General features: G+C 42.7%; 1 protein-coding gene across 1 annotated transcript; it reads left to right on the forward strand.

Moving 5' to 3' along the window:
* The first annotated feature begins 1,124 nt into the window (after positions 1-1,124).
* On the forward strand, positions 1,125-11,822 carry FGF23 (fibroblast growth factor 23). The gene is made up of 3 exons (XM_006891368.1): positions 1,125-1,371; positions 8,361-8,464; positions 11,394-11,822. Exons 1-3 carry the CDS (start codon positions 1,161-1,163, stop codon positions 11,820-11,822), a joined length of 744 nt encoding a protein of 247 aa, XP_006891430.1. The 5' UTR covers positions 1,125-1,160.
* Positions 11,823-16,824: the final 5,002 nt, after the last annotated feature.

The raw sequence follows: 16,824 nt of genomic DNA on the forward strand, positions 1-16,824 counted from the left end.
AAAGGAGGGGGAAAACCATATGGTCACTGGTGGTATGTACAAGTTCTGGCTTCCTTCCCACTGGACTGGATGTGCTGGGACTAGTTCCCAACATGAACCTATAGTTTCCCAGAGATCACATAGCCTTGTTGAGACAGTGTCCAGTCACAGGGGCAGGCTCCCACCCGTGGACACTGACTGTGGGACACCCTCTCCTGCAGGCCCAGGACCCTTCCTGAGCTCTGATTCCCCTCTCCTTGTCATTTTATAAAGCACTGGAGACCATACAGCCTGTTTTCCCTTCCCATTTTTAAATAGTCACAAGATGACAAGCTTGGGTTTTGTCTCCCTGCCCCCAGCAATCGTATGTTTCCTGAAGTGGGGTTTCAGGGAATACCATTTTCTTACTGGTGTTGTGTATTCCTCCTACATTCATCAAGACACCTGGGCTCACAGAAAGAAGCGAGCACTGACTATGGTCAGCTGCTAACTAAAAGGTTAGCAGCGTAAGTGGCACTTCAGAAGACAGACTTGACAACGTACATCAAAAAATCAGTTCTATTCTGACATGTAGATGGAGTCAGAACTGACTCCCCAGCAACTGGTTTAGGTTCTCAGAATACCTTCTCAGTGTTGCATCCAAAGAAGGCACTGGACGTGCACCTGCTGGTGGGAATTGAGAAGATGGAGAGGGGTGAGGAGGGAGAAATGAGTAGACTTGATGGGAGATTAATTGCACAGGAGTCCATTGACTGCATGACTGAAGCTGGATTTTTTTTTTCTTTTCTTCAGAACCGCTGGCTGCCTTCACATTTCCTGGTGGAAGTGGGCTAGGTCAGCAGACAACCCAGAGTTACAGATAACTTTTGCCCACACACACACTTTTTGGAGGGTTGGCTTGAAATTGAGAGGCGTGTGCGTGTGCATGTGTGTGAAACTCAAGTGCCTCCTGTGATTCCCTGAGGTCCCAACACTCTCTTCAAATGGGCTGATTACAACAGAGGATGTGGACAGTGGAGTTTTTCCTGTTTGAGGTCATACTGCTACCCTTTAAAAGTCTGAGGGGGAAAAGGAGGGAATCAAGCCTCAAATCCTCACTCCAGATACCCACAAGGAAGAGGAGGAGGGAAAAAGACTGGGGGTCAAGTTTCAAACTCGGACCTGCCATCCAGAGAGCCGCGATGTTGGGGGCCCGCCTCAGGCTGTGGGTCTGCGCCCTGTGCAGTGTGTGTGGCATGGGCAGTGTCAGAGCCTACCCCAACGCCTCTCCGCTGCTCAGCTCCAGCTGGGGTGGCCTCACCCACCTGTACACAGCCACCGCCAGGAACAGCTTCCACCTGCAGATCCACAAGGATGGCCATGTGGATGGCACACCCCATCAGACCATCTACAGTGAGTAGGGGCTTCAGCCTGGGAAGAAGGGACGCTCTTCTGTCCATCCACCTGCAAGGGGCTTGGGGATGTCCTGGGCTAATCCAGAGGCTTATCCAGCTTCCAAGCATCTTGACCAGAACTCACTTATTTAGTGAGTTATTTAGTTATCACTTATTTAGTGAGTGTCCCTTAACCAAGGGACAAGGTTCTCCCAACTCTCTAATTCTGTTCACTGGTTTATCCTAACACAGCTTCTGTCCTGACTAAATCCCTCTTCCTACCTTAGGAGCCCATTTTTTTTCCCCTCTGCCCTAGCAGCCAAAATGTGCAGAGAAAGGTAAGGAGACTGGGAGGAAAGAAGCTGGACAGAACAACAGCCACCTGTCCTGAGCTCATGACAGCTCACCAGCCTGAATTAGAAAAGTTATAAAAGACAGTCCTGTGATAAACCAAAGAATAGACTACCTCGGGCTTTTGCCAAGTCTAATATTATGGCCTTATCTTTAATATCTTAAAAAATAAAAAGGTGTTGAGGAGAGATTATTTAGGTATGGTATTTTGAAGAACCTGGAACAGATGATCCCTTGAGAATCCATCCATGTATCTGTCTGTCCAGACACTCATCCATCGATAAAACAGCTTTAACCGGGTGCTTCAGACATGCCCAGTCTGGTAGGAGTTGGTGATTCTTCTCTGTAAAGCTGAAAAGTATCCAAAGCGGTATTAAGTTAAGCTAGCTGGGAGTTCATTACTATTGTCTATAGCCAGAATCTTTTCAAAGACCACCAGTTGTCATCGAGTCGATTGTGGCTCCTGGTAACCCCAGGCACACCAGAGTAAAACAGTCCTCCCAGGAGCTGGCTTTCAGTGGCCGACTTCTTCCAAGGTATACAGCCAGGACTTTCTTTCAGGGACCTTCCAGGTAGACAGGAGCCTCTAACATTTGGCGATCAGCCAGGCACTTAACTCTTTACATCACTCAAAGACTCCTTTTGAAGACTGTGTTTATGAAGAGCTGGTTCACAAGCCCTAGTAGTCATTCACTTAAGCTCCATTTTGAGTGAGAGCCCATTGTATACACCTATATATGGTTGGCAAGAGTTCTGGTAGTTAAGATTTCAGTTGCTAACTAAAAGGCCAGTGGTTATCAGCCACTTCACAAGAAACAAGTGAGACGATGTGCTTCTGTAAGTATTGACAGCCTTAGGAACCTCACAGGCAGTTCTACTTTGTCCTACTGTGTCAGTGAATTAGAATCAAGTCCATAGCAGTGGGTCAGTGGGTTTCATTTTGGTTTATAGAATCATCAGGAGGCAGAACTGGCTCCATGGTAAGAGACTTGAGTTTTTGGAGAGAGAGAGTGTGTCTGTATGTGTGTGTGTGTGTGTAAGGGGGAGTTGATATTAAAAATACAGCTTTCCTACTTAAGAAGAATATGTAAAAATTAAGAACACAGAAAAGTGCAAACTAAATCAATAGAGATCAAACTAAGGATGAAAGACTACTCATAGTTTCTGCTTAACTAACTAAAACTGCTTATAGACATTATGATTTACCCTTCATAGTTGGGATAAACTAGTCAATATTTTTACTATTACCTTGTTATATGTAAGGGGTTCATGATGCGAGGAATAAAGAATCCTTAGACCTGGTAGAAAGATATATGCACCAAAAACAAATAGTTCAAACCTCTACAAATGTACAATAGGTGGCAACAAGAGATGGGGTAGGGGAGAAAAGGTCACTTCAAATACCAAATTGGTTCCAGAGCTTAAGAAATAGTACGAATCAGGAGTTTTAGAAGCCAAAGTTTGAGTCTACTCAAAAGCTGGAAATAAATTTGAATGCAATGGTAAATCCAAAGTGCTGCTCATTTTATTTTTATATTTAATAGAACCTATAAAGACTGTAACAATCATATCAGAGATGGTGAAGACAGTGCAAAATAGGAAAAGGTACAGATCTGTCGTTCACTGGGTTGCTATGAGTTCAACTCGACTCAGTGGAGCCTAACAACAGTATAATGTGTATAGGAGCTCTGGTGCCTAGTGATTAAGGAGTTGCAATGCCAACCCAAAAGTATGTTGTTCTAATACACCAGCTGCTCCAAGGGAGAAAGATGGGCGATCTCCTCCCATGCAATTTAAAGCCTCTAATAACCTGCTGGAGAGTCAGCTATGACTTGGTTCCAACGCAATGGTAATGAGTTGTTTTGTTGATAATATGTATAACACGTACTGGTGGCATATTATGTAACATATCTGACTGCTAACAAAAAGGTCATCTGTCCAAGTCCACCAGGCACTCCCCTCAGGGGGAAAAGACAGGCACCCTTGGAAACCTAATGGAGTAAGAACCAATGAGATGGCAAAGGCTGGAGCTCTGATGGCCATTTGCTCAAGGCATTGATCTGCCAACCTAAAGGTCAGTGACTTGAATCCTCTAGCCATTCCTTGGGAGAAATATGAGGTGGTCTGCTTCCATAAAGATTTAAGGCATTGTTGTTGTGCACCATTGTGTCAGACTTGACCCATAGCTGACACTCTGGCAGATTTTCAGAGGCAGGTAATTGCATAGGAGGAACTGTCCATCTTCTGCAGAGCAGCTGGTGGATTCAAACGATGTGCCTTTGGGATTGCAGTGCAGCTTGCCACTAGGCCACAAGAGAAGGCCTATAATGTCTTACAAGGTCACAACGAGTCAGAATTGACCCATAGCAATGTGTTTCTTTTTCTCTTGCAACCAGACCCACCTCAAAACTCACTATACTTGTTATCCAATTGGAAACAACTCAAAGGTGGCCCTCCAACTGGTGCCCAAGGCTGTAAATTGCACAGGAGATTGTCCAACAATCCCCCAAGGAGATGCTGGTAGATTTGAACCATCAGAGAAGAGCAGTCTTCGAGCTAGCCGCACAACTTTCTATAGACGATGCCACCAGTTTCCTGTCTCCCTTCATGGAGGGTCATCCTTACTTCCACTGCAAGACTCAGTGATTTAGAATTATGGAAAGTAGATTATTAAAATTAATTTTTATTCCCAAAGATGGAAACTTCCCTAGAATCATGGAATCTCTTTGCCAGAAGAAACACCTCAGAAACAGACTCTCCTTTTCCAGAATCTAGTGAAAACATGCCAAGCCAACTATGGTGGCCATGAACAGTGTGCAGAGTGCTGTCTATGTCGTGAGCAGTCTCAGCTGTAAACTTTGCTCTCAAATATCCCCCAGAGTCATCCCCACAGGACTCCAGTGAGCACCTCATCAATATATGTCAAGGTTTCTATTGATGGAAGGGTTACCAAGGTGGGTTTTTGTGTTTCTTTCTCCTAATTAATTCTATACTTCCAGTGAGATCTAATTCATCTGATTATGCAGCTTTAGGAAATTAAGTTCAGTGTCCATCTCAAGAGATTCATGGTTTTTTTACAAAAATGAAAATATCTGCATTCAAGATTATATAACCCTCCCAAAGTTCACAAACGCTGGCAGCAGGGATCCTCAGTATAAATAAGCCCACCCTTTCACATCCCATTATTCTCTTTGTGAAAACAGAAGAAAAGAGATGCTTATTAGCCCTGGTTACCATCACTTCCTAGATTCTAATATTTTTACTTCCTCCAACTCTCTCACTGAATAAAGAGAAGCTCATTTGAAGCTCAATTAGCCTCAGGCCCTTGAAGCCTTCCTAATATATTTTTTTTTCCTTTGAGGGGCTCAAAGCACTTGACATTTATCATTTACGGCCTTTGAGAAGAGAATGGAGCAAATAATTTTCTAAATTTTTAGCCAAGACTGAAATTAGGTGCTTACAGTAACAAAATTAGCCTTTAGAAAGTAACTAGTGTATGAAAATGACCTTCTTATAGCCTCAAAATGTCCAGATCAGATCAGTATTTCTATTGTTCCATTCTTCAGACAATAAAACAGGTTTAAATAACTCACATCTGGTTCAAGATCAAAGAGGTAAATAAATTACCTGGAGGACAACTTGATCTCAAATTTCATGCTTTTTCCAAGGCACATGCATAAAGATACCTTCTGTCAAGGAAGGAAATTAACTGAGTCTGCTCCATGTAACAGGCAGTGGTTCAGCTACAGTGACTTGTTCGTTTTTCCTACCAGACTTCCCTTGAATCCATGGAAACCATGGACTTTCTACGTCTTAGATTTTCTACCTTTCAGATCTGTTTGTGTCACTTTGATACAGGAATCTGGGCACCCTGCACAGTAGCTTCTCCCAGCTCCTCTCAGATTGTTTTCTTAGGAAACTAGGTATAGGTGTGCCACACGCAAAGCTCACCCTGACCCCAAGCATGCAGGCAGAATGACTTCCTGGGGATGGCTGTGTCACCAACAGTAGGTGAGCACATAATATTGTCATGCCTTCCATTTGTTCAAGAGTTTACATGTCACTCCCCAGCCATTATCCCATTTTATTTCTGAGTGACATGATGTAGAAGGCAGGACAGCTACATTATTTTTCTCATTTTACAGCTAAGGAAATAGACTGAGGAAATGAACTGGCTATGTTATATTGTGAGTAAACTACAGAACTAGGAGCAGAATCCAAATCTCCTGATTGTTGGATCAGTGCCCCTTCCTGGACCCACTCAGGGCCACCATGACTTGGAGCTCCCCTAGGACCTGCAGTATTTATTTTGGCACTTGATTTTGTCCTCTCATATGATTTCTGTTAGAGGTCCACTATAGAGAATGGGAAGAGGATGTCAGCGTCATTGTTGGAATCCCACCGTAGTTTCCTTATAGTCTGAGTTACATTACTGCTATTACCAATAACAATGGGCGCTCTGGCGACTTAGTGTGCTTCCAACCCAAAGGCACATGGTTCTAACTCACCAGCTCACAGAGGGAGAAACATGGGCAATCTCCTGTGTGATTAACCTGCCTCTGAAAACCCGCTGGAGAGTCAGCTATGAGTCAGTGCCAACTCTACGATCCACAATCAATAATACTAGCTATGTAAGTTGTTTTGAAAAGTTACATATATAGAACACATCTATAGAACAACCACTCAAAACACAGTTACTGAGTATAATTTCCTCCTTCCGCACTACGCCCTCCCCAACAATTAGACTGATAAACTTATCAGGACAGAAACTATTTCCAATATGTTCCCTCAGGCCTTACCACAAAATTAGCCATACATTTGAGACACATAGGCAGACATCATTTTGGAGCAAATGAAATGCCCCTCCCACAATCCCCCATGCACCTCCCCTAACTCCCCATGATTCCTAGAAGCTTCTGTCCTATTCAGGTAGTAAATAACTTGGAGGACAACAGGACCCCTTATCCTATGGCTAGCATTCAGTCTTTTCCCCCCTTTAGCCTGATTCCTTTTTCTTTTTTGGTTCACTCCACTTTCATTCCCTATGTCCCAAATCATTCCAACATCAGTCCCTAAAGGCTCTAAGCTTATATCTAATCATACTCTCCTGAGAGGCATTTACCCTGAGCCTACCCAGGGTAGAGAAGCAGCCTTGGGCTTCACATCAGGTGCTGCCACTTATTAAGGCACAGACCTTAGGAGGTATTTAAAGCTCTCAAAAAATGTTTGTAGAGGAGGGATTTAGAATTCCTGCTTTGCTTAATTTCCAGGGCTTATAAGTAGGAAAAGGGGGGGGAGCACTCAGAAATTCTGCAGTAGGCAAATGGCAGTTGTTATTAATGCGGGGCTTCTGATGATCCTCAATGACTTAAATTATTTTAACAGAAAATCTCAGGTTGCTGAACAGTACATGGGGCAGACAATTACCAAATTATCATTATCACTCAAATCACATCATACATGACTTAACTGTACTATCACCATAAAACAGGGGACTAGTCTTTAGTTATTTGAAGAGTTATTGATCGATACTTGTTAAAAATGCAAGCCTCATGATGGGGTGTTACACTTAAAATGTAACAATAACTTCTGTTCCTGGGTGGTGTGAAAGAGCCCTCGCGGCACTCACTCCTTCATTCCTATCGAGTTGGAACCAAGTCATAACTGACCCTCCACTGGGTGTCCAAGGCTCTAAATCACACGGGAAGAAACTATCTTTCTCCCTCAGAGTCACTGGGAGACTTGAACCACTAGCACAGCTCCCTACAGACGAGGCCACCAAAGCCTTCCAGGCTAACGGATTTCAAGAAACAGAAAAAGGAGAGGAAGGTCAATTCTAATCCAATGCTTGACTTTTAGTGGGTGCTCAAAAAATCGCTGATGGCAGAAACATGGACTACTTCTGAAGTATATGGGTGGAGCATCTGACCACACAAACTGAGTCCGGGAAAGATATTTTGGAGTGGGAAGAATGTGGTATGATGAAGCCTGCATAATTAATATCATAAAACAAAACCCCATGTAAAATGGTTGAATAGAACACATATTTGTTTTGTAAACTTTCTGTCAAATCACAACAAAAGAAAGGACAGTATCTTGGTTGTTGTTGATTGTCTTCAAGTCAAGCAGAGTCACAGTGACCCTATGAACAAAAGCCTGAAGCCCCTCTAGAACTATCCTCATTTATCAAAGTTCATAAAGTTTCCAGGTGCTTATTGTTTAGGAAGTGGATGCCACTCCTGCTTCTAACAATTTTACTATATCAAAATCCTTTGGAATATTATCAGGGAGGCACTCAAACAAGATCAAAATGGCAGTATTTGCCTAGGGAGAAAACTCAGAAGACAGCAAGAAGGGTATAAGGTGAATGGACATGAGAATCACAGGGAAGAAATGGGAAGAGTGCTGTTACAACACTGGGACTGACTGCACCATGGTATGGGAAGCCCGTACCATAGTACAGGGGTGGAGAGGTGCAACACCACTAGCTACTGCACTGGGTGACACTAGCTGTAGTGACACCACTGGCTATGACTGCTTGTGCAGTCATGATGGCTCTTAAAATCAACCCATGAAGATTTCATGATAATGGATTTCAAAAAGGGCTTGAAGGGGTGAATTAATAATAAGGGTTTGACATGTCTGCTTTCTCCATAGGCGCCCTGATGATCAAATCAGAGGATGCTGGCTTTGTGGTGATAACAGGGGTGATGAGTAGAAGATACCTCTGCATGGATTTCAAAGGCAACATTTTTGGATCGGTGAGTCTTTTCTTGTGCCAGTGACCATTTGAAAACAAACACTGACTTGCTCTGAGATTTTTACATTTATCGCTTAAAGATTCAATGTGCACTGTACTCCAGTCATCTGTAGTCAACCAGTACTTCAGTCTACAATATCCAATGCTCGAGCTTATACAGCTGAACTTTCAAACTTTTGGTTCTAGTTTCCATGCTCTTAATTTCTTATATCATCCTACATAGTAACTCCTGGAAGCTCTGCAATACAGATACCTAGATGTAAAATCCCCACAGAAAACTAACAGTAATCTCACAGATATCATTACCACCAGTGATCTCTTTGTCATAGCCAAGGTTGTGATTGTTGTTAGGTGTCATCAAGTCAACCATGACTCAAAGCTACCCTTTTTTTTTTACATTATTTATTTCTTTTTTTTAATCTAAAACACTATTTTATTACTATACTTAACAGCATAGATGTTGAGTTCTTCAAGCATTTCATAGTTTTCCTTCTATCCTTTATGATCACCCATCTTTTTTTATTTTATTAATTTTAATGAACATTTACAGAGATTTTGGATTTCCATTCATTGTTGCACTATTTTTTCTACCCCCTCCTCTCTTTTCTTTTCCCCTTGAAAGTCTGTTTTAATTGTCCCATTGCCACAGTGCTTGTCAAAACTACCCTATCTTTTGTTCAAAAGATCTGAACCCTGTTCTGTCCTGCACCATCCTCACACATCCTAACACACAAGAGCCCATTGCAGCAGTCACTGACTGTATCAATCCACGTGGTTGAGGGTCTTCTTCTCCTTCACCAACACTCCACCCTTCCCAACATCGAAAAGCACCTCATAGCAACATGTCCAAAGTATGTGAGACGAAGCCTCATCATTCTTGCCTCTAAAGAGCACTCTGGCTGCACCATCTCCAAGACATATCTGTTCATTCTCTTTGCTGTCCATGGGATGTTCAGTGCTCTTCTCTAACACCACAGCTCAAAGGTGTCTATTATTTTTCTGTCATCCTTATTCATTGTCCAGGTCGCAGATGCATAGCTAGTAATCAGACTATGGCTGAATCAGACAAAAGGTAGCTTCTACAATTTCCATACCTCTTAGCATGTGGCAACATTCTTTATTTGAAAGTCAGAAAATTAATGTTTTTGAGTATATGACAAGAGATAGAAGCCACAGCCAGCTTCTTGATTCCGTTTCTGTGACCTTCTCTTAATTTCATTGAGAGAAGTGTGACTCTCATTTCTTTCAACTTTGAGCTCCTCACCTACAAAACATGCAGTGAGATATGACTGGGGAGACCCCTACCAGTTTAAAGATCTCAAATTATCTCTGACCCAAGTGTGATTAACTGGTCATTCAAATGTGTAAGAAACAAATTTCCCAAACTAAAGTTGTAGACATATTCCAAAGAATTATTTTAGACTTTTGATTGTGTTTTGAGTTAAAAATTTACAGAAACACTGGTTTGACGATCATTCACACAGATTCTGGGTTTTTACCTTAATTACATACACTCCCCACATTTTAACAGCCCTCTTTGCATTTCCTCTGATTCTGATTTCCATTCACCTTCTAGCCTATATCTTTCTACCTTCTGAGTTTTCTCCCTAGGCAAATACTGCCCTTATGATCTTTCTTGATGGTTTTAAGGAACACTTCCCTGGTGATATTCCAAAGGGTTCTGAGATAGTAAAATTGTCGGAACTGCTTATCTCAGGAGCTGCTCACCACCACCCGACATACCTATTAGAAATCACATGACCACAAGGCCATTTTGTTTTGCTCACTTCTGTGTCTTGTTCAGAAAAGACCCTCAATAAATATCTGTTGAACAAATACAGAAACATCTTAATAGGTTTCATCTGTCACATACCTACTTCAGAGAGTCTGAGGATTAAGTTCAGTAACTTACCCTTCCGCCCTAATTGCTGTTGAGTCAGAACCATCTCATAGCTGACCCTCTAGCGGGTCTTCAGAGGCTCTAAATCACATAGGAGGAGCCTGACCATCTTTCTTCCACGGAGCAGCTGGTGAATTTGAATCACCTGTCTTTGGGTTGGCAACACAACTCCTTACTTTTACCCACCAAGCCGCCAGAGCTCGCTCTCAATCACACCATGCTCTGTCTAGCACAAGGCATTGTCTAATGATGTTGGGAGAAAGCCCTTGTCTCTTTTGAACTCTGCTCCTGAGCAACCTCCGTGTGAGAAGCACCGCTTCTCTTTCATCTAAAAGAGCTGCCGAGGCCCTGATTAAGGCAAATGGGTCTCAGCTACTAACTCACAAATTGGAGATTCAGATCCACTTCTTTTTTAGTTTGTTTGTTTGTTTTTTGGGGGGGTGTACCGTCAAATCAGATCTGACTGGTACAGGAGGAGATTGCCCCTCCTTCTCCTGCAGAGCATCTGGTGGATTCGAACCGCGTACCTCTAAGATTGCAGTGCAGCTTCTTGCCAGTAGGCCACCAGAGCTCCCTCAGATCCACTTCTTAAAAGCTCATTGCCCTGGAGTCAGAACAGACTCCTAGTGGACCCTCCGGCTGGTTTTCAGAGGCTGTAATTTATCCGGGAGGAGACTGTCTACCTTACTCCAGTGGGGCAGCTGGTGGATTCGAACCACCACTTGCAGCCAGAGCTCCCTGCCACGTCCACTTAGGGGTGCCTTAAAGGCCTAGGGATCCACTTCTGCGTGGCCACAGCCATTGGAAACGAGAACCCTGGGGAAAGCACACGGTTCCACGGTGAACCGACTCCGTGTCAACTGTCTTGGTGTTGGGGTTTAATGGCGCTGCCGTTTTGCCGCACTAGCATAGGCAAGGCCGGCATCTATGCAAAGGATGACACATAGTAAGGGTCTCAGGCTTCAGGAAGGGGCTGGGGGCTAGGAGCTGTGCGGGCTCGCCTTACCCGGGTCCCTTCCGCCCTTTTCAGCATCACTTCAGCCCCGAGAACTGCAGGTTCCGCCAGCGGACGCTGGAGAATGGCTACGACGTGTACCAGTCGCCGCAGCACCACTTCCTGCTCAGCCTGGGCCGCGCCAAGCGGACCTTCCTGCCCGGCGTCAACCCGCCGCCCTACTCCCAGTTCCTGTCGCGAAGGAACGAGATCCCCCTGATTCACTTCAACACCCCCAGGCCCCGGCGCCACACCCGGAGCGCCGACGACCCTATGAACCTGTTCAAGCTCCGGCTCCGTGTGACCCCGGCGCCAGCCTCCTGCTCCCAGGAGCTGCTCAGTTCCGAAGACGACAGCATGGCGCTGGCCAATGACCCTCTGCAAGTGGTCAGAGACGCCAAGGGCAATTCACACGCCGGTGGGATGGCGGTGGAAAAGTGTCGCCCCAGCCCCACGTCGAGCTAGGGAAACCTGGAAGGATTACTTTTTAACCAGTTGTTCAGCCAACTAAACCATTTGTAGGAGACCAGTCAGGACCTTTTACACTCCCAAGAAGGATAAGATGGGGTGATTTGTGGAATTAGCTACTTCTTTTTCTCCCAAGAGAGTCTCTGAGAGCCAACCTTTGAGGGCTGAATAATGGAATTTCAAGGCCTTCCCTAATCCTACAATAAGAGTCCTTAATAGATCAACTAAAACATTTTCTTTAAGAGGAGAGAAGGGATTGGTTTTTTTCCCATATTTCTCTTTACCCTCCCTCCCTCCTTGTCCATTTTAGCACCAACCAAGCAATGACTTAGTGAGTTCACTGCTTCTGAGGTGTGAGACAGCGTCCTCATTGCACAAAGCCTTTTTCTTCCTGGACTGGGGTAGCAACTGGGTTGGCAAATCTTGATCAAAGCTATCAACAGATGAACTAAGCAATTTGATGAAAATCCTAATTTCAAGGATTTGTTCTTCCTCAGGCAACTTTGGGGAAGAACTCTCAAAAAGATTGGTGATAGGTTGATCAAAAATTAAATGCTCAGTGAACACAGGAGAAAAGAAAAAAAAAATGCCAGAAAACGCATCCTCCCTGGCAGGGTGGGAATGCTTTGCCATGCTCTCTTCTGATAATACCAGGAAGATAAGCATGGATGGCCCGGCTCCACTTCCAAGTGGCTAAAGAGATAGGTTTGCCTCTTCGCCCCATCTTCAATTTGAGTAATTTGGCCTAAGGAAGAACTTTACTATCAGTTGATGAAAGCCTATTCTTCGAGAGGATTTGTCTTCCCAAGTGAAAATGAAATTCAAAACTTTCTAAGAGGCATTTAATGAAGCCTATAATTTCAGATTGAGTAGCAATGCATTTTGGATAAATCACAAAAACATTACTGCTGTGGGAAAGGGGCCTTGAGACAATGGGGCTACTCTGGCTGGGTTAAGTTTTCTGTAGACTGTTAAATTCAGTCCTTTCCCCTAAGTAAATTGTATCGAGAGCTCAGAGAGAAAGATGCTCAATACCAAAGTATAAAAGTTATAGAAAGACCACACCATCAGCACTCACACTCAACCAAGATTTCTGTGGTGATCTACAGCGGTAGCTATTTAATTAGTTGAAACATTCTTCGCTTGACAAGTGGGGCCTCACCCACTTGGGAATTCATGGAGAATTTGTTGAAGATGAAGACAGCTTTCAGTTTCAGGAGACCCGGTTCTATCCTGAGCAAAATAAAGCCTCAACTACCAATCAGCAGAGGAACACCAGAAGGATGAACTGGTGCTGGCTAGCCTTGCTCCTTGACTGAATCTTCCTGAAAAGAGACCCTTTGTCCTACCTCTATTTAAATGAATTCCTAGAAAGTAGAATATTTACAAGGGAATTATATTTAAATAATTGTTTATTCCAAGTCAACTTTTCTCTTTCACTGCTACAAACCTTAGAAAATTACTCATTTACTTACCAAAGACACATAAGACAACTATTTTTCCCTGATAGTCTTAAAAGGAACCTGAAAGACCACATTCTAAAACTATGCATACCCTATATAATAGGCCATGGCAAACATTGGCTTTCTACTTGTCATTCCTTCCTATTGGAGTTATTATCCTACACAATAACTACTGAAGTTCTGCAATACTGATAAGTTGATGGAAAATCTCCAAGGGACTTTGGTAGACCATAGGTTGTAATTTCACAGACACCACCATCATCACCGCAAATGTTCTCTTTGGCACCCGCTGCAATTTCCCAGACCCTTAGCATATGGCAATATTTATTTATTTATTTGAAAGATTTTTGCCTATCAGTCTGTATTTATAAAACTGTAACCCTTTTTCCTTTATATGGTTTCAAAGAAAAATAAAATTAATCTCAGCTTCTGTTAGCGTCTTATTTCCATATTGTTCTGGTGCACCGTAGAGTCAGAACCGGCCCTTACAGAGGTAGTTAATTTCATGGGAAGAGATTGCCCATCCTTCTCCCTCGGAGCAGCTGGTGGCCTCAAACTGTATGCCTTTGGGATTGCAGCACAGCTTCTTGTCAGTAGGCCACCAGAGCTCCGTATATTAGTAATATATGTAATTTCTATATTATTCTATTAAATATGATGTTAAAGTTTAAGAATAAAAGCGATAATGGGAAGCATTGAGAAAATACAGTAAAATAGTTTTTAAAAGTTTATCAGAATTTTAAAATATTCAAAGTTTTTTTCACCTCATTTATAAGCAGACTCCACCATTTTTATTAATCCAAGTAGAACTATGGGAAACAAGGAAATTTCATCAATTTTCAATATTTGATCACTCAATCTTGAACCATGGATGATAGAGAATTGATGCCTTTGAGCTGTGGTGCTGGAAGAGTGTTGAATATACCATGGACTGACTGCTAGGAGAACAAACAGGTTTGTCCTGGAGAAGGTGAAGCTGGAATGTTCCTTGGAGTCAAGGATTCTGAAGCTTCGTCTGACATACTTTGGGCATGTTGCAAGGAGGGACGGGTCCTTGGAGAGGGACATCATGTTTGGGAGAGTGGAGGGACGGCGCAGGAGAGAAAGACCCTCGATGAGATGGATCAATTCTGCGAGTGGAGTGGTGGGAATGAGTGTGTTTGAGACAGCGAGGTTGGCACAGGATAGAGCAGCGTTTAGGGCTCTTGTACATAGGGTCGCTATGAGTTGCAAGCAACTCAATGGCACATAACAACAACAAGTATCTCTAACAAGGAGCCCCTGTTGGCATGGTGTATAATTTATCAGGATCCTAACTGAAAAATTGACAGTTTACATCAACAGCAACTGCTGGGGAGAAAGATGGACAGTCTCCTCCCATAAGGATTTACAGATCAGAAATCCAATAGAGGGTTGCTATGAATTGGAATCAACACAATGGCAGTGTGGGTTCTAGTTCTGACATGTTTTGTTTAGCTAGAAAAACTTTTACTAAAATCCACAGCAGCATCTATCCCAATAAACTAAATGTCCTGTTTTAGCACATGTACAATGTCACTGCTCTGTGTGCTGGACAGAAGGACACAAAGATAATGAATCCAGATTGCCTTCTCTTCTCAAAGTAGACATTCCCAGAATGCCGCCTTCAGTCTCCAATGGCAAGGCTACCAAAACACAGGAAGCAAACATGTTCATGACACATTTAGTTCTCTGTATTTAAATTCACGCTAGCTCGAGCCTATAGTTTTTCATTACTTTACTGTCGCCATCAGTGTCTCTGCCTGTTTGGATTTAGAGAATGTAAAAGCACTTAGGACAGGGTTCATGGTTTTTATGAACAGATCCAGATTACCTTATGACAAGGGCTGCAAAGTGAGCTCTTCTTTTTTTTTTTTTTTTAAATTAATGAAAGTTTCAGAGACTTAAGGTTTCCAGTCATTCATTGTTGCACTTTTCTCCCTGCTCACCCCTTCCCCACCAAATCACTCTTCTCCTTGAAAAGAAAAAGAATGAGCTTTCTTTTGATTATGACTTTTTAAATAATCCAAATCCTCAAACTTTGAGAAAAGATAAACCTCAGGTTGAATATGGGACACAGGTCAAAATTTTTTGATCATATAAAAATTTAAAAGGCAGGGACAATAATTATTGGCTTAGATGTTCTATCCAGTCCCTAATTTTAAGGAAACAATTTGGCTTCTGCTTACAAAGTTTAAGGAGCTCTGGTGGCCTAATGTGTTGTGTGTTGGACTGCTGACTAAAAGGTCAGTGGCTTAAACCCACCAGTTGTTCTTCAGCGGAAAGAAGAAGGTAATCTCCTTCCACAAAGACTTCCAATCTCAGCTGGAACCCTCCAGCTGCTGTGAAGGAAACAGATGAGGCAGTTTGCTTCTGGAAAGATGTATCGCCTTGGAAACCCTACAGGACAGTTCAAGTCTACCCTACAAGGTCACTGAGTCCGAATCAACTCGAAGTCAGCTGGGTTTTAACCAATACTTTTCAGGCCAGAATTGCTAATTCTGTTGTTATGTGACATCAAGTCAGAACCTATTACTACTATCCATCAGCTTTTCAGAGGCTGTAAATTGCACGAAAAGAGACTGTTCCTCTTTCTTTCAAGGAGCAGCTAGTGGTTTTAATTACCTGCCTAGTGTTGGCAGCACAACTCAAAGGCAGTGAGATTTTAGGCCCCCAGTGTCTTTTGCATATGATCTATGCATATTTTCCATTTAAAGGTTCTGATTGGGAAAGTTTTAAAATAATGAGAATTTGTAGTAAAATAAAATTCTTTCCTACTCCTTGTTTCTGCCTGGTTTTCTTCTATTTTTTTCTCAGAAGGAAGCAATAAATAACACTGAGGTTTGCACTTGCTAGTAAATAACCTATCACAGTTGGGTTTTGTTTTTTTTTAAAAAAAAAAAGATCTATAGTCTCAGACACCTAACAGAGGGCGCCATGAAATGGCACCTCCTTGACCAGAGGTGGCTTGGGTTTGGTTTTACAAAATTAATCTGTCTGAACAGTATTTCAAGGGAAAATCATATTCTTAATTTTGTTTCTGGCCGAAAGGTCTCTGAAATCTGTAAGGATGGAGAGATACCAAACAATCCTTTAGGGAATAAATAAGCATTCATTCCATTATAGAAGAATTAAAATTGAAAGAGGAAAAAAGATATCCTTCTCATTTCAAAACAATTGGTGGGATGAGATGGGAGAAGAGGAGGAAGGAGAAAATGTGAATTATGTCAGATATTTATAGGGAGGGATTATTTTTTCTTTGTGTTTTTGGTCTATGTTCCATCAAATTGGATCTGACTGGTATAGGAGGAGATTGCCCCTGCTCCTCCAGTAGAGCATCTGGTGGATTCGAACTGTATACCTCTGGGATTGCAGTGCAGGTTCTTGTCATTAGGCCACCAGAGCTCCCCTATAGGGAGTTTTATGATTCTCAAGATTTAAAGTGCATCCTTTGTCTTTTCTACATGATTATAAATCATCATGGAAGATTTCATTACAACACTTACAAACATTTATAC

Source organism: Elephantulus edwardii, unplaced genomic scaffold (assembly GCF_000299155.1).
Source record: "Elephantulus edwardii isolate Elephantulus edwardi_28Jun2011 unplaced genomic scaffold, EleEdw1.0 scaffold00096, whole genome shotgun sequence".
In the NCBI taxonomy this organism is placed as follows: Eukaryota; Metazoa; Chordata; class Mammalia; order Macroscelidea; family Macroscelididae; genus Elephantulus; species Elephantulus edwardii.